The sequence below is a fragment of the Achroia grisella genome, unplaced genomic scaffold, assembly GCF_030625045.1.
Source record: "Achroia grisella isolate CSIRO2021 unplaced genomic scaffold, CSIRO_AGI_Agris_v1 utg487, whole genome shotgun sequence".
NCBI lineage: Eukaryota > Metazoa > Arthropoda > Insecta > Lepidoptera > Pyralidae > Achroia > Achroia grisella.
The window spans coordinates 905354-930104 of NW_026712891.1; the positions used below are offsets into that span (position 1 = coordinate 905354).

The 24751-nt window shown below is 31.3% G+C and overlaps 1 protein-coding gene across 3 annotated transcripts in view; it reads right to left on the minus strand.

Moving 5' to 3' along the window:
- Positions 1–24751, minus strand: part of LOC131845833 (semaphorin-1A) — a 122219-nt gene that overhangs the window by 5977 nt on the left and 91491 nt on the right. For 2 of the 3 annotated variants that reach the window (XM_059194964.1, XM_059194962.1), the window contains 3 exons: positions 3564–3703; positions 2486–2582; positions 2177–2228 (listed from right to left, as the gene is read on the minus strand). In XM_059194964.1, coding sequence (XP_059050947.1) covers positions 2177–2228; positions 2486–2582; positions 3564–3654 — 240 coding nt within the window. In that variant the 5' untranslated portion in view covers positions 3655–3703. Of the gene's footprint in view, positions 1–2176; positions 2229–2485; positions 2583–3563; positions 3704–10485; positions 10789–24751 lie in introns of those variants that run through there. The other variant, XM_059194961.1, reaches the window with a different exon arrangement.

Consider the following 24751-nt stretch of genomic DNA (forward strand, 5'->3'; position numbering starts at 1 on the left):
ATCATATTAAGTTTATGCATCTAACAGGTTTTTGGCGCGAAAACTGTGGTAATTTCTGGCAATATGCCAACTACCTATTGCGACCCGCGTTTTGTGTTTTAACTCACTATAATTCTGGTATTCGTTGCAGTCGACGTTATATCAAGGTATCAACTTACCTACAAGATTAATTGCATTTTGCATAATATATTCATGTTGGCATGACTAGCTTTATAGATATTTATATGTATATATATGGTCTTAGAAGATAAAGATTAGAAGAGTAGTGGAAGAACCAGAATATTTTATAATATTTCTTGGTCGATTCCACTTAATAAGAAAATTTAATAACAATGGTTATTGACATAAAAGTATTACCTATTTCTGCGCGTATTATAAGTACAAAAAGTAAAAACCCAACGGAAAATAATTGGATACGTTCCTGCTTGTTTATCTAATTCTTAATAGATATTAACCCGAAAATTCTTAATCGCTGAACTGCGTTCTAGAAATAAATACCTACGTGTAATATGATTCAGCTTCCGCAGTGTTTTCGCTTAAAAATGTAAATAAATATGTGCCGTATACATATACATTGCTGTTATGGTACAGTAAAGACTTTACAGGATTTGGAAATAAACACTGTGCTCAGCAAAATGCGCTGTAACTAAGAATAAATGGTGAGTGTACCGACTCCGGGGAGGCGAATATAGCTTTTTTGGTAGAGACAAGATACACAACACAATCCTGATAACATTTTTAGTGCAGGTATCGCGATATGATGATACAACGGACGTTATGTATTGTTATAAATTATGAAACTATATTGATTTTTTTTCAACTTTCCATTGGCGTACTAAAATTTACACTAACAGTGTAAAGTTTAGTACAATAATATTTATCAATATTTGTTGGTAATAAAGGAACTGCATTATTTTTATTTTTCAAAGCTTTAAATTTTAATTGATTAAAATACTCGCGCATATTTTTAGGAATTTATTTCTTTAAGAAATAATCAATAATTAGAATCAAAGATTTTCGGAACCTTTTTGTGCATTATATATATAGGTTGCAGTTTTGAAATAGCGCATAACGCACTGTTATCGAGTATCATAACCGTTATAGGCATATAACGTTTAACCGTTATTTTCTACGGTTAATTTTTTATTTGGATATTATTTGACATTTTAAATGCAAACATTGTCTATTTTCACGGTGCAAATAAATTTAATTTTAATTAAATGTTTTCACACTTTAACCGCTCTCCCGATCTGCATAAAATTTGGTTATAAAAACTTTGTGTTTGTGGTAGTGAAGGATTTGCGTTAATTTTATCTCAGGCAATCATGATCACGCTGATTAAATCTCGTTAGACTTTAGGGTTTTATAATAACATTAAATATGCGACTGTTAACGAAAACTGCTTTTACCTATAGAAGAAATTGTATTCGCTTAGCTAAATGCAGTAGGAACTTCATACCTAACTGGTTTTGATTGTGTCCTAGTGGATGAGGTCGCTGATTGGCATAAAAAGTAGGTACACAATCGTATCACCGAGGAGTGGCCGCTACTGTCGACAAAACCCGTTATCAAGTGTTCAGTATTATTAGGGTTTCACAATAAAATGGCAAAAAACGGAGCTTCTCTAAATTTGTCACCTTTTTCGGTTGTCTGGCTATATCTACTGTTATTTTGGAAAATAACTGCAGGTATAGTAGGCTATTATTTTTGGAAAAATTTTACGAATAATACCTAATTATCGCTGTATTGTAGACTTAGTATACTGCTATCGGTGTTTCTAATTTTGTGCCGTTGATTTCGAGAGAATGCTCAAAATTAATTAAGTAAACTTAAAGATTCAGCAATATTAGTTTAAAACTGTAACATACTACGGAACTTTATTACGCATCCAACACGTTCTTGCCCGATGTTTATCTTTTAGTGCTACTTACTTTTTAGGTTATCCGTCTGCCACTGGAGATTTGTTGTATAGTATTATCTTCATATTATATTTTATAGTTTTTATAGGTATTTACTTGTCTATAGCAGAGATTATTTAACTAATTGTTGTCAGATTGTCTTTTAATTTTATAAGCAGGTCATTGCGACCATTGTGATACTAATACAAAGAATCACATAACCTAATAAGTAAGTATTTTTTATATTTAAATTAATTTATATATAAATTAATAAATACCTGTTCAGTATTTTCTGATAAATCGTAGAGGCTGAGGTTGTAGACCGTATTCCTGAAAGATATAAATGATCGTTAACATAATTTTATTAGAACACGGTTGTTGTATAGCATAACAACGTTCTGACGCTAAGCTCTCTTATACTCGCCTAAATACAAATTGAAATTCCTAGGAGAGCCTTATATGGATACTACGTTACTCGATGCAAATTTTTCTTAATTAATTCAAACTGTTTATATTATGTATACATCAGTTGTATGTCACGTGTATTTGTTTATTGTAAGTATAAAGTTAGGTATTTATTTACTCACCTTCCACCGACTATAATAGAGAAGTCATCTTTGTCTAAAATGCGAAAGTGGTCTGGCTCCATCGCGTTGCCTACAAACTGTTCAGAAGTTTCATCGCCTGTAACAAACCAATTAATTAAAAGTTTTACTTAATCACTACAGTTTAATAACGAGAATTAATGTTAAGTTTGCTATTATTAAGTAACCCGTAACTAATATATACAAATATTCTGCTAATGGCTAATTCTAAATGGAATTCAGTTAGTACCTAAGTATAATGCAGATAGGTGTTAAACATTATCTCTAGATTTATTGATACTTGATTTGCTCTGAATATCCATGCTTATTTTAATGTTCATCATTATGTAAACATAAAATCTCGTCAATGCCTATCAAATGTTATGTGATAAATGGAATAGATATTATACTCGTACAATTCAATATGCTACATGTATGTATTTAAGACGCCCGTGTAGAAATTTCTTTTTGTGCACATCAAACGAACAATGTTCCCATTGTACAACGATTAAACAACAATGGATGTTAGCGATTTCATAACAATTGCTTGAGAAATTCTCACGTGTCAGTCCAAATCGTGATAGGACCTACATATATCTTATCCGAAGCCTGCTACTGTGACACTTTTGATATGGGTCGTGAATGTTGTCATTATCAATTTTGGCACAATATGTATTAATATAGGAACCCCACAGTATCTATATTTTATTATTATTTATCTATAGTGTAGTATCACTACTTTTTTGTTTGAACTCGTCGATTAGGTAGTTATTTTAAAATAAGAGTTTATAGGAGTTTATTTTCTCGAAAATTACAGTAGTTATTTAACATAAAAGTAGTATTTGTTCGGTCTGAATTTTTTCTATGTTATTATGTATGTATTTAAGTGTTTCTATTAGTTATCTAGTACCTATAACAGAAGCTCTGCTTAGCTTGAAATTAGATGGCGCTGTGTAAATTATCCTGGGTCATTATTCTCGTACATAGTTATAAAATTATAATATTAATAATTATGTAATTAAGAGTAGGTATTTAACAAAGTAGAGCAATTTCTAATAAATTTGAGTATATAAATTCTTACCATATTTGACTTCTATGCGAGCATTGGTATCCGGCATCCAGGCTTGAGCCGTGGCTACTAGAAGCACCAATAACGCTCGGGCGATGGCCATTTTGGTTTAATACCTCTCCTTTTCTACACACGCCATCTTCCACTGCCCACTGCAACGGAAATACAGATAATGTTCATTTCTATAGTAAAGTCGGTATTCATATGAAATATTGTCCTGTAAACATACACAATATGTTGATGCTGTAGATGTAACTTGTAGTTTTTGTGATGTCGATACTGATATTTCAAGGCAATAAGCAAAGCTATAAGCTTATGATATAGGAACTATAAGCTGATTTAAAGTTTTGTTCAAGAGTAAAAAAATCGACTTCGATTATAACAAAAATTAATACGTGACTATCATGGGAGTAGAAGCAATTGATAAAAAGGAATACTCAAATTTGAAGCGCAATGTGGTCCTGTTTGCCAACAGAGACAAATAAAAATTAAAACTTTTCTATACTGGCTAAAGTTGACTCGGATCTATATAGATCTGGATGTTCTCAATAATTTTCATAGAGATTCAACAGTGTCTAAACATCAACAATCCAGTTTTAATTTGTAACATCGTGCGTACCTTTTTTGTGTTGGTATGCTTAAGTATTCCTTTCGAAATTTAAACGTCGTGAGTGAGAAATAACGTACAGTTAACTATAATTTGTCGAGGATGTCGTTGCAAGCGTGTTACGTCGCCGCCGGTCTGGTTCTTGGTCTCACGGGTGCATGCATGCACGCAATATTCATTACACTAAGGATTCGCATTCTATTTTTTTCCATTTAACTATTTCAGCGATCGTGAGAAAAAGAACTCGATCCACCCGTCCCCTGATCAGGCTATCGACTCTGGCACGATATCTCGTTTTAATCCACCTTTTATGCTTCGATACGGTTTATTGCAAGACATTCCCATTTTTTATACAGATCTTTACTTTGAATTGCCGTCATAAAGTGTATAATGTTGCAGAAAAGGCCATAAATGGTTTATGATTTCTACATAACATCTATACTATATCTAAATATAGATAAGCATGAAGTTTATGGCACATAGAGTTTTATAATTTCGAAAAAACGCATCTTTTTATAAAAGAAAATTTATTGTAATAAAAATAAAAGAATAAATATCGCATATTTATACTAAAGAGACATTAGGAAATACACTATCATAATTTGTTACAAAATCAATATCTACACCCGTAATAAATCTAAAATGACACGTTTAGAGTCAGATGTGTGCAACATTGAAGGGTTGACAATAATTCGCGCAACGGTAGGCGTTTTCATGTGCATTTGTACAGATGTGCAGAGTATACAGTATCTAACCCCCGAAGCACTCGCGTTGTAATATTAGATTATATATTTCATGGACATGTGTCCATCGCTTTAGATTAGGGTATAACGTAATAATACTACGCAGTATAACTCGTTAGTGGGAATTCAGCCACCCCTATATATTTTGGTTCTAACCTGTACCTAATTTATTGTTGTCGGATGAGGCGGTACAATTACCGGGCTAAACAAACGAGCGGTTACCTATTGAGCAGAAAGTAATAGCATTGTTAATCCAAAAAACATCATTTTGAAGCCAAAAAGCGATTCGGACAAATATATTTCGTCATGCCATTTTAAAATTGATCTATAACCATCTTTTATTTCTTTTATTTACTCTAAAAATATACAGAAAGACAAAAAATTAAGCTCGTGTGTCCCATTCACAAAGGGCAATCTCAGGATATTTAAATCCTAATATTTATTTGTTCCTAACATTAACATAAATACAGCTAACATAGCAAAATTCTTTTATCACTAGTAAGATAATACTTACTAAAACTTATATTATGCCAGTGGGCTCTATATCGTGAGTGCTATTTTCAACCTTTGGGAAATCCGGACGGTCAGTATCAATATAACAACGTACTACTAGTCACTAGATAGATAAGTAGACAGACTAAATTTCGCATTTATAATATTAGTATGGAAGTATGGATTTCTGTTATACTCTTTAGAACTTATGTTAGGCTACGAAGTGCCTATTTTTAATTATCTTCACAATATAGTATAATGCCTTTACTTTTGCCATGTGCTATCTCTGAACCAGTTACAATATAAAGATGGCGCCGTATTCTGATATCGAATACGAAATAAGAAAGATATAAAAATGTAGATATTCAAATGAATATATAATGGAGCGATTTAGGGATGTAACAGGTGTATGTCTTGTCCACTACATGATTGTGTATTCTGTGGTCGTGGTCAGGTTTCATATATATGGTATTGATTGGAGTTTTATATACATATATCATATAAGCTGCCTATATTTTTTGAAATATTGAAATATAAGTATATCTTGACTGTCTGGCGACTGTAATCCGAGATAGCTTGTGGTGAATAAATACTTAATATGTCTACATTTCGTTGAGAATATAAATATTCCATGTAAATTTGCATTGCTATCTCTTTTGTTATAATCGCCACTGGAGAGTTAATCAATAAAATTTTTGGTATTTGCTAGGTTCGATGACACGATCTTTGATGCAGGAGAACAGCTAGCCTGTACGCACTACACTTCTATTATAATTTTGGTTCGTCGTAGAGGAGTACAGAGTAATTAATACCTACATACGAGTATGTTTATGTGTGCATGGTGTAAACAAGATAAGGCTACAATTACTAAGATGCGGTTGACATTTGAGCCTGGGTGAGAGTGGTGACCGTTTAAGTTTCTCATGAAGCCATGCAACTCTGGAAGCTGCGGTTCTTTTATGCGAGTGCAGTAAATAATCGTCACAGTTAAGTCTGTACGCTAACATATAAGGAGAAGGACTATGTTAAGACGATAAAAGGCAGTTTCGCACCATTTTTCCATATCAGCATACAATTTATTGCCGCTTCTGGCGTTGTCACGCGTGAAATGTGTGTCTCTAAACGACGTGATAGGGATAGAGGGATAACTACGTGGTGAGACTTGAAAGCGGGGATTGAGACATCTCTTGAACAATTTAAGTATGTTTTGCTGAGATGCTGTTGATACCGAAGACACTGTTGACACTCATTATTTGCATAAATGTACAACAGAAATTATATATAATCCTATACTAATAATAGAGTGTACAAAGACGGATATAACAGAATAAATATACATATCGGCTTAGAATCAACAAATACAACAGAAGCTTTTTTCAGATATAGAATGTTAATATTAATTCTGTTATTGCAAGTAAATAATTACGTATCTGTATGTATATTTTTTATTATTAAAACCATATATTTAAACATATATCAGTATTATTATTATAAGATGATATTTATAAATGGCGGAACATATAAGATGTGCGTTTAATTTAATGTTCATTTTTAGGATAGGTATATGTATAGCGAGACCGGTGTCACAGCCGTATCATAATTATACATAGACTGTGATAAACACAGGGCAATTCGTTAAATTAGAGGTCATTAGTTTATAGAACTCCGTAGTGAAATGGTTCTCTCATCCGTAATTCACTGGATTATAATTCAGTATTTTTATATTAGTTACATAAAAATGTAATGTTTGATATAAAAATTGTATGAAGCGCTATTCCATTAACAGTATATCGTAGGGGCACACAATATATAATATTTCTTAAATATTTCTAGTACCTTCTTCAGCAAACCTACTATTAATTAAAAATATATTAATATTATTTACCTACTTATTTACGTAACCTTATTATAATTTTACTGTCTTTTTTTTCTCTTCTTTTGGCTCCGGCGGTTTACTGTCTTTATGATATGGTCAGAAATAAAATTCTAAATTTAAAATTTAGAGCTGTATAGCTGTGTACATAGTACCTACGAGTACAATCCAAAACTAATTTTAATTTAGTTTTGCGCAGTATTCGATTTTTAAAAATTATATTTTTTCTCTAAAACGTGCTAAAATACATTCACTTGCATGATGCTACAAGTAGTCGTACTTATAAATGTCGAGGATACAGACATATATAAACGCTACAGTATATTAATGTACACTTTTTAAGAAATCATCAATAATCAAATTTATTATATGTTAATGCTCTATACTAATTTATTGTATAACAAAAGTGATCTAAAATATGAAAACTATTTACGAGTATTAAAAATTTATTATACATAATTTCTTCGAGACTCCCAGTAAGTAAGTTTAAATCACACTTTCTAGATATATATACCTATATTCACTAGGTATTAAGCCATGTTATGAGGTATGTGTGCAAATTTTTTTTTAGAGCTATCTTCATTACCAGTTGTCTAGTATGCACAGAATAAGCTTTGCCGGTTAGCCCCTAGATGTCGCTGTATGCAAGGTTATATGTTTATTACTAACTTATTTATACCCATCGATCATTAGTTATCAATGTATTTATAGATAACATGGTCTGAATGACATTATGTACATGTTCAATCGTATGTTTTTGCAGACGTTTTTAATGAGCTTTTAATACATATTAATTATTTTTGTTAAAAGAAATCTTAAACCTACCTACCCAATAATTTTAAGAAAATATTTGAATGTTAACAAGTACCTAAACTTAATTACTATAATTAGTAACATTATTAGCTTTTTTCGCAATACAATCAGTAGATATGAGGTTGAAATGCAAATCAACGTACATTAGCAAAATAACATTAATTAATATCTAGATACTTAAATAACTAGTTTTAAATTGAAATACATTAGCAAACTTCATATTATATATATTATATTAAATTGTTATAAAAACAATTATTCCCTAATTGATTTCAGAAAGACTTGTTTTTCTTGTGAGAAGTACTTTGATTAAAAATCCTGTTGGTATAGGGATCTCAACATTTTTGATGATCTGAGATAGAAAATGTAATTACTTATATGTTTTATATGGTTCTCCTATATTATTGGAAGGAGAATCAACATCATTATAAAATTGAAGAGTTTATAAATGTTTTAAAATTCATAGCGGTAACAATATTATCTGATTGCACAAAGTTTGACTACCTAGCGGTTTTTTTTTATTGTCGCATGCCTAATACTTTATATATATATATATATATCATATATATACCCTGTATTTACTTAGAACAACATTTATTTAAAAGAGCAACACGCCAGTTTCTTTCTCATTCTTCTTATGATGAGGCTGCGTTCCGAGTGTAAGTAAATAAAAAAAATATGACTATTTAAATGTGCTTGTATTAAGTTTATTTGCATAAAGTTTATTTCTATTACTATCCATCTATTCTAATACTATACAGCTGAAGAGTTTTTGTTTATTGCAACGTACTAAATTCAGAACCTACTGGTTCAAATTGAAAGTTGTCATAGCCCATTTATATTTAACATCACGCTACAACCAGTAGGAGCGGAACTCGCAGTCAGTGAGTTACTCGTAAACAATATCATGATCTCAACAAATTAATTTGTCCAGCAGCATCTGGTATTTTGATCTGTGCACGTGACGAATGCGTAATTATGCAGGATGTGATAATGTCTTTCATTAATAATATTATTAATTGTATTTACTATTACGAGTAATTGTTTCCTCTATTTATATGTGAAAGGTTGCGTAGTTTATGGTATGGATCTCAATTTATATTTTGTTTAAATGTTGTCCTTCCGTTTTTAACCGGCTTCAAAAAAGAAGTGGGTTATTTATATTTAGATGTATTTTTCATGTTTGCTACCTCAGAACCATACCAAACCAGTCATTTGTGATCAGATTTGTAAAAATATTTTTTTATTTGAAAGGATATAAATACTTTCAGATTGGTTAAGCAGGAATTTTATCAGAAATGGGTCAGTAGTTAGGTTTTTAAATTAAAGTATTGCATGACACCTAACTGTTTTTGTAAAAGACTAAGGTCAGACTAATTAATTTTTAAATTGTATTGTCAGTTAAATGAATGTGGACATGGTTTTTACACCATAAGTTACTATGTATGTAAAATAATAATATTTTGATTTGTTTCGATATATTCTTATCTAGTGTGTACTAATTGATAAAAATCTGTGGAAACTGAAATCAGTTTAATACAGTTATCATGCGTCAATGATAAATAAAAGGTTAATAATTTTTCTTACTTTCTTCAATAGCGTCTTGTATAAGTAAGAGCTTCCAGCAATATTGTGATTGATCTTTTGGCTTATCATTTAAACATTCGGAAATTCTAAGTTACATCAGTAGACTGCTATATAAGTATTAAAAATATTATATTAATTGCAATAAATTCATATCTTCATAATTAGGTTGATAAAAATATAATGATTAGTTATAATTGACGAAATATAAAATCGTTTTGTTAGTATATCTATCTAAATATCGAATACACTTAGTTATAACTACCTATATATTAATTGTCGCTTACTATTATCAAAGATATATTTTTTTATCATAACGTAGCTTTACAACGTATGTAATTATCTACATACTTATAGTTTTCAAAGATATCGGAACAAACGGCTTGCCTGATCGTAAGCAAATAGAAAGGATTCTCAAGGAGGCTCAATGAGTATTTATATAGGTAATCGATCTCAGAAGATAATTCCAGTACCTATTGTAACGTGGCTATTTTAAGTGTGAGTAATAAACTGTATTGTTTAGTACCTATCTAGAGTTCAATTAGCAAACTGGTAGCTTTCTAAATTATGGCTTGCATCCACCATACGGCTGCATACAGCAAAAGAGGGCACAAACAACTGTGCTTTTCCAGTGTACCTACAGCGTACAATTTACTCCATAGAGCCGAGTGGTGCGTGGAACGACGCTACCCGTGTGTCAACAATGGAGCTCTCTCCTTCGTTCCCCTATTCGAGTTTTTGTTTGTACCGCCTCCACACACCGCGTCTACGTGTGGATATTGATGTTATATAAATGTACACGTCCCCTATGTGGATACTCACCGTGCTCAAAAATGCAACGTTTAAGTAATCCAATCCTTGTGAGCGTTCAATCCACGGGTCATCGCATCATGTGCAATTGGCCACACAGAATTCAAAATGTAATGCACTTAATATACATTCATGTATAACTTTTTATACACAATACACTGAACATGAAACACGTAGTACAACCACAAAATCAGTGTCTGTCACTTTATTCATAAAACCGGTTACTAAGTAGGGTGCGCAACAGTTGTGTGTTTACGGGACGGAATTAAAGCGGGCCGCTAGCGCAGCACCGGCGTGAAGTCACAGAGCATTCGCCTTGGGTACTGACGCGATAGAGCAGCCCCACTATTCTCGCAACAGAACTTGTTTGACGGGCCTATCTGCCTCTTTTTCTAACACCATGCGCACGAGTCGATGCTACTACGTTTCGATACAACAGCGTTGCCACGCCAGTTCTACAATATTTTTTATTTTGTTTTGACCTATACTTCTAAATGAGAGGCCGTAAACTAGAAATATACGGAGGTAGTACACTTTCGAATAAAAATTAGGGAGCCGGTCTTATAGTAGATTATTGTATTAGGATTTCATCATTTACAATCCCATGTAGAAAACTTCTAAAGGTCCTATGTATTTAATCTAACATCGTTTGAAAAAGTTTGCTATATTTTTCAATTGGTTCAATATTCAATTGATGCAGGCTCTTGTTCGGCAATTGACTGTACATATCTGTTAATACTTTACAGCGATTCTAGTATATTCATACGAGCAAGCAACACTATTTAAATTCTCACAAATGTGCTGTTTTTACTTTTTTTTAAATAATACGGAATGTTTTATATACAGCACTAAATGGCAATGTCCCGCATGTGGAATCCCGATTTATTCTCTATGTCCATGGGTTCACCCCTCGCTGTGTACCCAGGTAGACGCAAAAAGCGTAAAGGAAAAAAAATATAATAGAGTCCACTACCCTAGTACCTATGAACAGACACGGCCATGGAACGAAGTAACGAAATTTTGTTGGGTATACCATTTATTATTTTAAAGAATTGGTATCTTGTTATGAGAAAGCAAGGTTCATTAACGTTTATGATAATAATACTTGTCTATTAATTATTATTTTCATCAAATATAATGGGTGTGTAAATATCTAACAGTATTACCTGAACCTTTTGTTATTAATATTTAAATAAAAACCACGCCTAATCTGAAAGAAATTTGTTTAGTAACAAAAAATTAGTGCTTTTTAAAATAAAAATATGAATCACTCAAATCCAAATTAACCAAAATGGAAATAACACAGGATAAACATTAATTGTTGCAGTATTATTCAAAATCTGTTCCGTTTTAGAAGAGCATACACAAGTAATAATACATTATATTTATGTTATTAGCAAAAGTTAATACATTATATTGGCGTTATATTACATTGTGTATGTAATATAACGCCAACAAAGGTTATCTCGAAAAGATTACTTGAAAGATAAGCCCGCTTTTTAAACCTTATATAACTCGGTAAATTGCGTTAGTTTGTTATTATTATACTTCGTGCACTAACATATAATAAATAAAATAAATCCTAAAAATGTTTTGCTTCAGCAGGACTTGCAGCAAATCTCAGTTTCTGCTATACCTGTTGTTATCTATCAGTCGCAGTAAATTCCAAGACAATTTCGCTGTATATACGCCACTGGATTTTTAATACCAGCGAGATCAATAGTAATTCTAGGGGAAGACTCTACCTACTTCAGTTTTTGAACTCAATGAATTTAATCAAAGATAATTTTAGTACCGCCGTTGTTGCACTGTCATAAGACAATTATAACTTAAAATAGAATTATCCTGTAGATTACAAGTATAATGTTATCTCTATGGCACTCTTTTGTGTTATCCTGCCATGTGTTTAAAGTTCTCTTAGGAAATATATATAGAAAAATCGGTTTTGCAGCTATGAATTATGTATTTCAGATTTGTAGTTTCCAGGTTTGTTATTTTTTATAAAAACCTTTAAAGAAAAAAGATAAAGAATATGTAATGATAAAAAGATTATACGCAAATATATATTTTGTATAGTGTCCCACAGCTGACTTTTTATTTGAAGAAATTTCTCCAGAAACATGAGAATATGAACTCTATCTGTGTATGAAACGATAAGGATGTCTACTAGTCTCGTAAATGATATAGGTATATATTATATACTTTCTGAATTATTTTTTTGCGAGATATAATATAGTATATTTTTTTCGGAATACCTTTACATTGAGAAATTCAGTATATACAAATAATCATACATAGAATTTCATCATACAATAGAGATGTGTGACGAGTTTGTTCAGAACTTGATTATGTTAATTTTTCTCCAATAAAATGAATACGTATAATATAGCTCCTTAATATATAAGGGAATTACGGAATAATTAAAAAAAAATGTAAATTCACTTCACAAACAACACCGAAAATTAAATAGGTACAGATTTCGACATAAATGGATTATTAAATACTTAAATGAAATTATTTGTTTTGTTTTCAAATTAAACCTATACATTTAATAATACTTATAATTTACTTATTATTTGCTAATAAGTTTCATTTTGATGTGATTGTTCTTTGGTGTGTAATAAAATTAAATGCAGAATTGTATTTAGATCCCACCCGCACTATTTACGTTTACAATAGTTTTATATAATTCAAAAAGGAAAAAAAATGCAGTGTATAGTTACGAGATGCACTGATTTCTATTTATTGTGGGAACGTTGGTACGTGACAGGTGCTATTTGGGTCCGTACCTGCGGTATTATGCACCCACAAGCTTATATAAATTTATTAACCATAGCCTGCCGTCACGGAATACTTGTGCATTCTATTTATCAACTTTAAAATGCCTTCAGCTATTACGTTCCTTCTAGGCATTGGCCTCTAAACCAGAGTGAGCTAAATTAGGTCAGAATTAATCCAATTATATGTGCATTAATTTTCAATTTAAGTGTAACGAGGTAATTGTACACATGACATGACAAGAGAGTTTGCCTGGAGTCACGAACTATGTATACTGATATGTATGGGAGAATGTTGGATGCTACAACAACTACATCTCAGTAATTAAGCCACTGGGCGCCTTGTGCTTCTGTAGGGGATGTTGTTTAGAACCCTTGTTAATTTTGATAGTATCTCAGCGTGTTCTTAATTTGTGCATGGTTTTGTGTTCAACTTAATCATTTGTAGTTAAACGCACTGTTTATAGTTTATTTTATTTTATTACAAATTAAACTAAGTTACATATAACATTTATATTCGTTATATTAAAATATATTGTAGACTCTTTCATTCAATCATTTTTCAACAATATTAAGGTTTTATAAAAATCTGCAAAATCTCTGGTGTTTTTGGCAGTTTCTGGCTAGCTACGATAACCGATTACCATCAGATGGACCGTATGCAATTGCCATCACTGTGGTATAAAAGAAATATACATACTAATTGTAATTCGTGGGATTGTCGCGTGGGATTGTGTCGTATATTATTCCACTGTATATTGGAATAATATACGTATTCGCGACACTACGCCCAACTGGTCAGTTATGTGGAGGAGGCAGTCATTACACGAGCGAATCAGAATTGAATCGCTAGTGTGTAAAATTTTGTTCAGGCAAAGCACGCGCAATAACTATGTAATGTATCATAGTTATTGCCCGTGACTTCGTCTGAACAAAATTTAATCTCTATTTCACCCCCACCCAGATCCATTCTTCACACATTAACTTCATGTTCAATTTTGTTAAAATCCGTACAGATGTTTAGTCGTGAAAAGGTAACAGATAGACAGACAGATGGACAGGCACATTTGCGTTTATAATGTATATACGAGTAGGTAAATTTGTTTAGAAATTCTTTCTATATAAACTTTAAAATACGAGTAGATAACAATAAACAGTATCTCACTGTAATCTGAACACAAGTCGTGTAGAATATCTTTAACGATAGGTAGGATATAATGTATTATAATAGAACAAAAGGCAAATACAAACATAAGACATTTATTTGCCTATGGCGACACCATGTAATGGTGGACTTTCTCTTCAATAATTTATTACGAAAAGATAAGTAGGAAGAGAGCGTCTGTCGGGTGGGGAAATAGGTAGGTACTGTTGAAAGGATGCACATGTCATTGTATTATGTTATTTTGGCTTTCCAGTGGTTACTTCTGGGTCCTATGGCAAATATTTATATATACGTAGGTTTTGTAATAACCATAACCAAATTTTGAAGTTTGGAAAATTAACTTATTATAAGTAAATCTCCACATCAAACTATATTTTAACGTAAGTACGATGGTTTTTGATTTGATTAATCCAATCTTATAGTGGTTACTTTAATTCACAGTGCTTTAGCTCTGAATTACACAATCAGATATGAAACGGTTTACGATCTTGCCTTGCCTATTTGCATATCACTGGGTAGCGGGAGTGGGTGCGGAGTACGCCGCGAACCGGGACAATATATCTCGACGAAAGACGTCGCTATCTCTCCCTATTGTACAGAAGAAAGGTGCTTCTGTTACTGGCGGCTTGCCACGTTCAAACGTAAAAAGTAATTGGAAATCAGAATCATGCATATTTTTGTTTTCTTATATGGTATAGGTACCGGCATCCGTTTCAATTATCAACAAGCGTCCTAAAAGTCAACTATTAAGAAACATAATATTACGATAATAAAATTTAATATGCACATAATGTGTAAAGTTAAATGATTACAAGAAGTTGTATTTTAAGAATAAATAAAAAATAAAACTTAATCTTCATCGTAGAGTAGTCTATCATTTCATAATATTATAAAGATAAAAGTGATTACAAATTAATGAAAGCTGTTCCATGTCGAAGATAACTTTGTTAGTCTACAAGTTATATGCAAAATACTTTGTAAGTGTATTATAATATCATCGATAAGATAAAACTAGTTATCTGCTGTGCTTAGGAGGTAGAAAAAGTAGCTAGGGAGATATCAGTTGGATGGGGCTTTGCTAACGACATCCCCGACATTTTACTTTTCGCCGAGAAAACGGCTACATCTCCGCTCTGCAGACCGTTCAGATAAGACGCGAGGCGCGCCATTTGTCATTACCATCTCGCGTCTCTGGTTGGTTGCACTTAAATTAATAACTTTCCCACTGAAATATTGTCACGAACTTTATGAAATATCGGATCAGAACGCGAAACTCGCTGACAAGATAATATTTGATTTCTATTTTTACTGTTCTGTCACGATTCTTATGACATTTGACCTGGAACTATAAATGTATGTTCGTCAGTCTTCATATGTCTGTTCACTATGACACGAGATGCGTGACGGTAATCTTGGTATGATAATGATCATCGGTTTATTTATTATATAAAAATAAAACTAGGAACTATGATCTGTCCCGAGTAAAATATATCCAAGTTTTCTACTCGAAGGTAGACACAACTATGATATTATGTTATCTGTGACTCAACTAAGACGTAATGGGAGTAGTTTATTACACGCATATATGAATCCATTATTCGTAAAATATTCATATTCAGAGAAATTTATATATAAACCAGGGACAAAGAGAATCATGTGTGTCTATGTCTTTTATTTATTTTATTAATTTATAACCGAAAAATAATAAAATTTTATGGAACATAGACAGATTGAATAATTGATATGCAAAGGTTGTGGACTAGTTTTAATTGTTAAATTGCACCGCCTTATTATCTCTGATCAACGCGACGGTTGACTTGTAGAGAATGCCATCAGGCATTAAATCCGCCATGTATACATTTTTGTGTGCAAAAGAATAAATAAATAAATAGTTTTGCTACTCCGATATTGACCGAAAGGTGTTCGAATCTGGCTGATACTAAATAGATTTTGTATTGACAAGGGCTCTGATGTTATTGGGGATAACAATCGTGAACGTATATTTATAATCGTTCCTCAGAAAAAAATACCCATTTCATTGTATATTTAAAGGATGTTGACCGTTGACCGCCACTGACGCCGAAGTTGATTGTTGGTCATCGTAGTTCCGTTCCCATCAATTTGTTCTGTTAAAACTATGTTTTGCTTTGCTGCGCACAATTAGCAGATTTATGTGTAGGTATATATAAATACACAGTCACATTATTTCTTTTATCATTTAGCGAAAAACATACATGAACGTTACCTATTATAATGTTCATAATGGACGTGAAACCTACAGACTAAGTTGTGTGGTTGGTGTGACGATCTAATTCCAAACAAATGCAAATTGAGCGGGTGCGAGAATGTCGGGTTGGACATCCGTTTAATGGCGACATTATTGTGTTCAGTGCGCTAATGGGCGAGTAATTGGTACGAGGTCAGTCGCGGTCAGCCTCTGTTTCACCTGGACCCGCCTCTTTTTTTTTTATACTACTATGGTGGCAAACAGGCATACTGCCCATCTGATGGTAAATGATAATTTTATTTCAAACAACATAAACTATGCACATGTTGTATCACGGAAACAAAAAATTTATCTAACAATCACAAGCCAGATGCGAATATCTGCGCAATGTCACATATGTATATAATAATTAAAGCAAATTATATAGTCTTGATATTGAACGTGCTTTAATAATAAAAATGTTTATATCATATAATATATAAATGGGTTAATAGTAAAGGACTGAACAAATCTGAAACTACTGTCAATATTCATATATATTTTCAAAAAAGTAATAAATAGAAATGATATATAAAAAGTTATAACCTTACGTTCTGATTTGTCTTTGTTTCTTGACGAAAGTGGTTGGAGTCATTCTACCTGTATTATTATTATATTATTATATGCGTGGGTAAAAAGTCATTTAGTCGTAGATGAGTTTTATAAACTAACTTTTCTGTTGAGAACTTTAGATTGTGATATAATGAGCGCAGATGGGAGGGTTTTGTTGTGTCAGATTCTATGTCCTTGTTGGGTTATTCGTTTGCTGGTACCAAGGATGCCTACAGACGCGGATCGAATATATTCAGAATAAGAAATGAAATTTTTGTTTTGGTACCTGGACATCGTTAGCCTCGGACAATTTCGTACTAGATTTTGATATACGGAAATTATATGTAATTTTTCATAAACTTACTTTTTAGTTATTGTATACAGCATGACATGTAACAGTGTCCTTCGCCCCCATAATATGAAAAATGTGACGATGTAGAGAGCCATATTGAGTTAATGTACTTATAAGATTTTTAAAGTTTCTAAAGTATGTCAACATTTTTTTAGGTCGGCAACCCTGGTAGGTACTGAGCACAGGAAATACTTCATTGTGTCGCAGTGACCCGTGTCCACCAAATGCCTACGCTAATCTCACTCTATTGCTACGCCCACAACCATACTCTGACTGCGAGCGAAATTGTTTAATATTTGGATTTATTTGTATTTCTTAGTTGAGATAAAATTAACAATTTTATCTCTGAATTTTCGCTAAATTCGAGGAAATTGTTGTGTCTATGAATTTGTTACGGCCGTGATTTTTTAAATGCGTTATTACGCATTGATATTTCAAGAAAACAAAAACTATTGAAATTTGATTTTTTATAGAATAGGCGGGCTTAATGCTAAAAGCATTCTCAAGCAAGCTCTACCAGCCAACCTTAGGGAGTGCAGATATACTCGAAGGCGGTTAGTTTACTAAATAAAATTATATAATATATTAAATAGTTATAAATATAAGAGTAAAGTATATTAAACATTACATGTAGGTAAATAACAACAGACTTAAATGGAATGTTAAAGTCAATGCTCACTATACCTAATACTTTGGTCATTAGCATTTGGATAATATAATCGACTAAAATATGAATAAATAGAATCGAATGACTTAAATTATGAGACAACAACCATGGTAAAATATACTCGTATATTATCTACTTGTTGCACAGGTTGCGTAGAAACAATAATTTTCTATTACTGATGATGTATCTAATGGAAAATCAGTTTCCGGTAAAAGGTTTCGTTTCTGAATAATAAATTAGTCTATTATATTTCTTCAAATAAAAACATATGTTTTTATTGAAGAACATATGTTTTATTTTTTTATAAGAAGTGGTAACTTTTTTAATGATGGTTTATATAAAAATTTCAATGATCACTTGGATAAAGCAATATAATGCTCACTTTATATATGAATATTACTTGTGATAAAATAACTGATTCTATCGTGTTACCTAGACCAAGAATATAATCAGAGTTCGCAAAACCTGATACGACGACGTAGAAAAACAACACCAGTGAGAAGTACAAAATGCATATTATTGCATATGTCAAAATAGGTGTTATCAGCGATGTGCCCTGTTTTGTTTATATTCTAAATACATAAATATAAATAAGCAATTTTATTTAACACTGTAGGTAACCTATATTTATACCCCAGACATTAAGAAGGCTTAAAATATTTTATCTGGAAGAGATAACAGACAGACAGACATTGACAAGACTCGAACAAGGAGGAGAATGCTTTGAAGGATCTTATATCGTCACTAGTTGTATACCGGAGGGGGGGGGGGGGGGGGGGGGGGGGGGATGTACTAACATCGTGTGGGCATGTCGAACTGCCTGCAACATGTCCAGTCGACGATCGGGCGGTCTCCCTGAAACTAACAATGATGGCTTAACTTCATACTGATCATATGATCATATCTGCACCATTCCATTGTCATAAAAAAAAAGTAAGTAGCCCTATTACTGAATTAGGAAGTATTGCGGTAGTTTTCGTGCTCATAATAGGTACACTGAAAGCACCGCCATAGTCCAAAATTATTTTATGAAATAATCTATTTAATATTTAATCTAAAATTGTAATATATCTTGCTAGTAGGTATATAAGATTACACGTGCCTGGTAACATGCTCCTTCCATTTACATATTATTTTCTTAGGATCTTCATATACAGTTGTTATTACTTGTTGTTGTTATGCGCACTTGACTGGTTCGGGTAACTGTATTTAATTATGTATATATAGATACCTTCAAACGTTTATATTGGCAATAAAAATGTTATTAATAGCATTATAAATTGACTATATTAAACACTAACTGTTACTTGCGAGTTTAGTATGATTTGATGAATGATGAATATAAGTTCAGCGTTTTAGTCATGAAAATGGATCATCGATCAGACATATATTATATAAGTTATAGTATGAATTATACTATTATTGCATTTTAAAAATAGTGATAGTTAACATAAAAATTACCGTTTATTTACTGTTCGTGATTTCAATATTAAAAATAAGTAACTAAGCTACTGAAAAAACCGTATGTAAGTAACGGATAATGATATGTAGTCATTAAATAGGCATAGTACTGATATACGATGAATGACATGTGTACCTATCGTAAATAGGTGAGAAGACGGTGGTAAACAAATAAATTATAAATTCCACATAAACCAATTGACAGGTAATACATATTAAATAGAACGCAATAAATAATTATGTTCAAGAATGTATAAGTATTACTCAAATACACTTTATTTCAAATACTACTTTTTCGTATATTTTATATTCTACCATCCAATAAAGAAGGAAGACCCAGGGCTTGTTGCCTGTAAGATAAATACAAAATTATTTTTATTTTACTTATTTAATAACTCTCTATTTACTTATAGCTATAAATATACGATATATATTACATTTATATATACATACAATATTGAGGGACTTTATCAGCTTAAGAAAAATCAATGTACCTAATATTTGTTAAATATTTTATCTGTAGATATATTATGCGCCCTAATCTTAAAAAGGCTTAACTTCACTTAAATCTTAGTGTTTGTTTTATTCTTTAAATAATATAAATTTAATAAAATGTTATAATGTAGTTGATAATAAGTTTTGGGGGCTTAGATAGTAAATTTAAAAAAACTTACATATTTCGGGTTATTAGTAAACGACATAAATAATATAATATATATCCTAAGTCTCTGTTAAAGATGTTAAATTCAGAGAGTTAATATATTCTCTCTTTCTAAATGCTTGAGGAAATAAATGCCGCTGCGTAAAATACGTACATAAGAATTGTGTGCTTTTCTTACGAAGCGCAACGTGCTCAAGCCTCGGTAATTATGTCCTGTGACGTCACTTGCGTCTCTACGCAAAATCCTGTCCTCTTAATTCGACAATTAAATCTCCCTCATCCGCAACGGACGCTATTAGCGTCTGTACTGAGTAAATAAATGTCTTTGCAAAGTATTATATAAACACTAGATGGATACAATTAAATATCTAGTCTATTTTATTAATTACATATTGAATTTCATATATCATTGATATTATTAGAAAGTACCTATTGAATGATATCTGTTGACTGTCCTATACATTTAGCGTTCCTATATTTCCGTTATTTGACAATTAAAATTACTTACATTGTTGTCTCTGGTTTAAAATATTCGTATTAAAAAAGAAAATAAACAACAATACCGAAACTAATAGTTATTGTAGGAGCATAAGTATTATTAATTTCGTCGTAATGTAATATGTATTTAAAATACATAGATACTATGTAGTAATGAAAAAAATATGAACAACCCACCTACCTAATTGTAATTCATTTTGACAAATGACATATGGGTGTGATATACAGCTATGTTATATGATATAAAGCAATGTATGGCATCTTAGTCCTTAGAACGCACGAGAAGCAAGTAGGTACCACGAAAGTCAATATATTTTATGAGATTTGTGGTATCATTCACGACCATAAGGGATGATTTCTATTTCTAATCTGGTAAAATTATTTACTAATTTGTAACTCCAGTCACATAAAAAAGTCAATTTTAATAGTAAGCTTTATACAAATGACTGAATCATAATGCATAATATTTTGATTCTTGTAACAATGTTTATAATAAAAATCATAATATTTTCAGTTTTTGTGACTGTCCCATATGGGGACATATATTTAACTAAACGCGTAGGTGTCCTGTACAGATGGTTTATATTATATCATACAACTTCAACATGCCATTATATTTATTGTCTTCCATCAATTAATAAATAGCATTGCTATATGTTTCTCAACCTCCTCAATTGACCCTGATTGACACAGATAGTCAAACAACTAGACTACTCTGAATGTGCATTTGTAAAAACATAGTGAAAAAAATATACAATTACAAATTAGCCAAACCTTAACATAATAGAACAAGAAAAACCTTGATCCATCAAAATCATCATTACATAGTAATTGAACAATACCTGATATTTGTAATATCACTACCTACATAATATACACGGAAAAGGTTTTGTAATTAAACTTCAAAGCTTTTTCGCATCCGTATTTATATTATTGTCTATTTATATTCATATCTATATGTGAAGTATACTGCCGGAATATGGTGTAGGAACAACGAATATATAAATTAATCTAACTATGTAGAGTCGAGTGTGAGAACAGGTAATGAGTGAGGGTCGTGAGATTAGAGAACAACAAAAGTCGCACTGCGTGGCAAAATGGAGTTTCCCACACGTGGAAAGACATATAAGTTGGGAATCGCTTTGTGTCAACAACAAAAACACAGTGTTAGTTACTAATCAGCTAGGACAAGAGGCATATTAGATATAAGGACAATGGGCAATTCTTTATAGATGTTCCCAACGTATAATGTGTCTGCGTCGTCGTTGTTGAAAATTCGCACGGTGTGTAGTGTTCCTTCAAAATTAGTTTACGTATGTACGACTGGTTTGAACAATTTCTTAAATGAATTATTAATAATAATTTGATATTAAATAATAATTTTAGAAATTGTATGAATCTCATTACGCTATAGTAATTAGAAAGAATAGTTTGGTAATAGTTTCCTAATTTTATATAATAATTATTATTCCTCACTCTTGAAGCTGTAAGATTTACTCACCTAACCACAAACATAAAAAGTGTTTTTAGAATATTTTTCAGTTGAATATTTTAATATTTAAGTGACAACATTAACAAATTCTACAAATATCAGTAATCTGTATCAAATAGAAAAGAGAGCTAAATAAATGAGCTATAACCTTTAATCTAAAAAAAGTACCTATTATATTAAAAAAAAAAATTATAAAAGAAATTATATACGCATTAAGAACATTCCTTTTAAAAGACGGCTATAAATAAATAATCATAGCCTTTACTTTCCACAAGTACTTAACCCTGTATTTGAAATTTTATTAATAATAAAAATTCAAATACTCTATATACCTACATAATACGGATACAAATACATAATGAATAAAAAGGCAAAATATTTGTAACTATTTTTATATCTATCTGTATTATCTAAATAATTAAGTAGCTAATCATTAATCAGTCATTGCACAGCTATTGAAATATGTACATTTGTTGTTATTTTATTTATACACCTATTAATACAATTCGTGCAACGACTAAATTACATTTGGTAGACATAACATTTGGAACTCGAAATTAAAAATATAATTTGAGCACTCTGTAAGTGCTCAAATTATATTTTTAATTTTGTAAAATTATTGTATCTGTTCTAAAACTCATTTTTTGTATCTTTACCTACTATATTACATCTGCCTAGCATTCCACTTGGTATACATATACCCTTTAATATTAACCTTTTTCCAACTATTTTCATTTTTTTAGACTATTTTCCTCTTCACCATAAAATAATAAATCTCTATTTTGCTACTTCTTAGTGTTCTGAACATTTATATCAGCATACCCATTACATATACATAAATAAATGGACTTACTCGTATTGCCGATAATAATCAGTTTTTCTAGAAATTTATAAACTTGGCTTTCCTTATCATCATCAATATAATAAAAAACAAATACGTTTATGGCATATTATCGGTTAAACATCTAAGAACAAGTAACAATCCATTCTTCGTATAAATATGATTAAAAAAGGCTTACTTGAAAAAAAAAGAAATGTTTAATTATGAACAAAATAAGTGTATTCATTACTCCATTTTCTTCCAGACTGATCCTGATTAATTTTTGTAGTTCTTGTCGAATCAATACAGAAGTACGTAATGATATCGGTTGTTATATAATCACCAAAATTCGTTTAGTTTTAGTTTACAAATATTGAATAGTTTTTGTGATAAACCCTATGCTGTACTCTTTTAGTTAAAGGCTCAATTAACTTTCAGGTAAAATGAAACTATTGTTCTACAAATTGTCCGAACTATAATAGATGCTACATTTAATTTTGAAACTTTTTGGGTTGTTTTAGGTACAGACCAATTTTGCTGATTTATGTTATGTTAATGGTGTTTACAATGTTGGAGCTTTACAAATTATTATTTAGTTTCAGGTGAAGTTGTTAAGTTAAATACCTGTAAGTTGTAACTAAAACTCAAAGGCTCGACAATGTGCATCACATATGATATTAATGCTATGGTAACAATAGTCGTATCCTATCATATTTGGAGCAATTTTGGTTATAATAATTGAAGAATTTGTTGCATATAAAAAAAAATTCGCTGCATGTTGTATATAAAAAATACAATGAGAATATCATGTATACATGGAAGAATTTAGAGAGTTTTAAAAAACTTAAAGACTGTACAAATAGAAACTTACGTAATAAAAATAAGCTAATTTTACCTAAATGCCGTCTGCACAAAGTATTCATTCTATGGTAATTGCGTAAGATTTTATAATAAACTGTCTGCACTAAATCTAACAGAGAGGCAATTCAAATCTTATATTAAACAATTTTTGTGTAAGAAAGCCTATTACAGGATAGACGAATTCATAGACGACAACATATCAAGTAAATAATTAGTTTATTAGCATACAACGTTATAATTTGTTTATCTCATTGCTTTCTTCATTTAATTATTTTAGAAATATGAAAGCGTAGCGGTTTTTGTATTGATTGCCGCATGCATTCTTATGTGAAATGTGAATACTATAACCATCAGATGGCAATTGTGAGTAGCTATGACGTGGTCTGGTGTTTTGAGCTCACTAAAATGTCCAGACTTGTGGCGGCGTGGTGGGCCGGGTCATTGGGCTCCCTAAAATATGGTCGAGCGCAGTGGTGGCTGGCTCATCCGTCATACTCGTGAACGGGTGCTGCTTGTGTGGACTGGTCTGCTCTAATCACTATGACTTATTTTCTCTTATTAATTGTTTAACCAGTTGTTGTGTATTGAATGTTTTTTCTATTTTAGTATTTCATTAAATTAGTGCTAATCGGTAGGTTGTATTCACACACTTAAACTTAAATTGTAAGTAAGAATAAATTATTTAAGAGAGCAAGACACAAGTTTC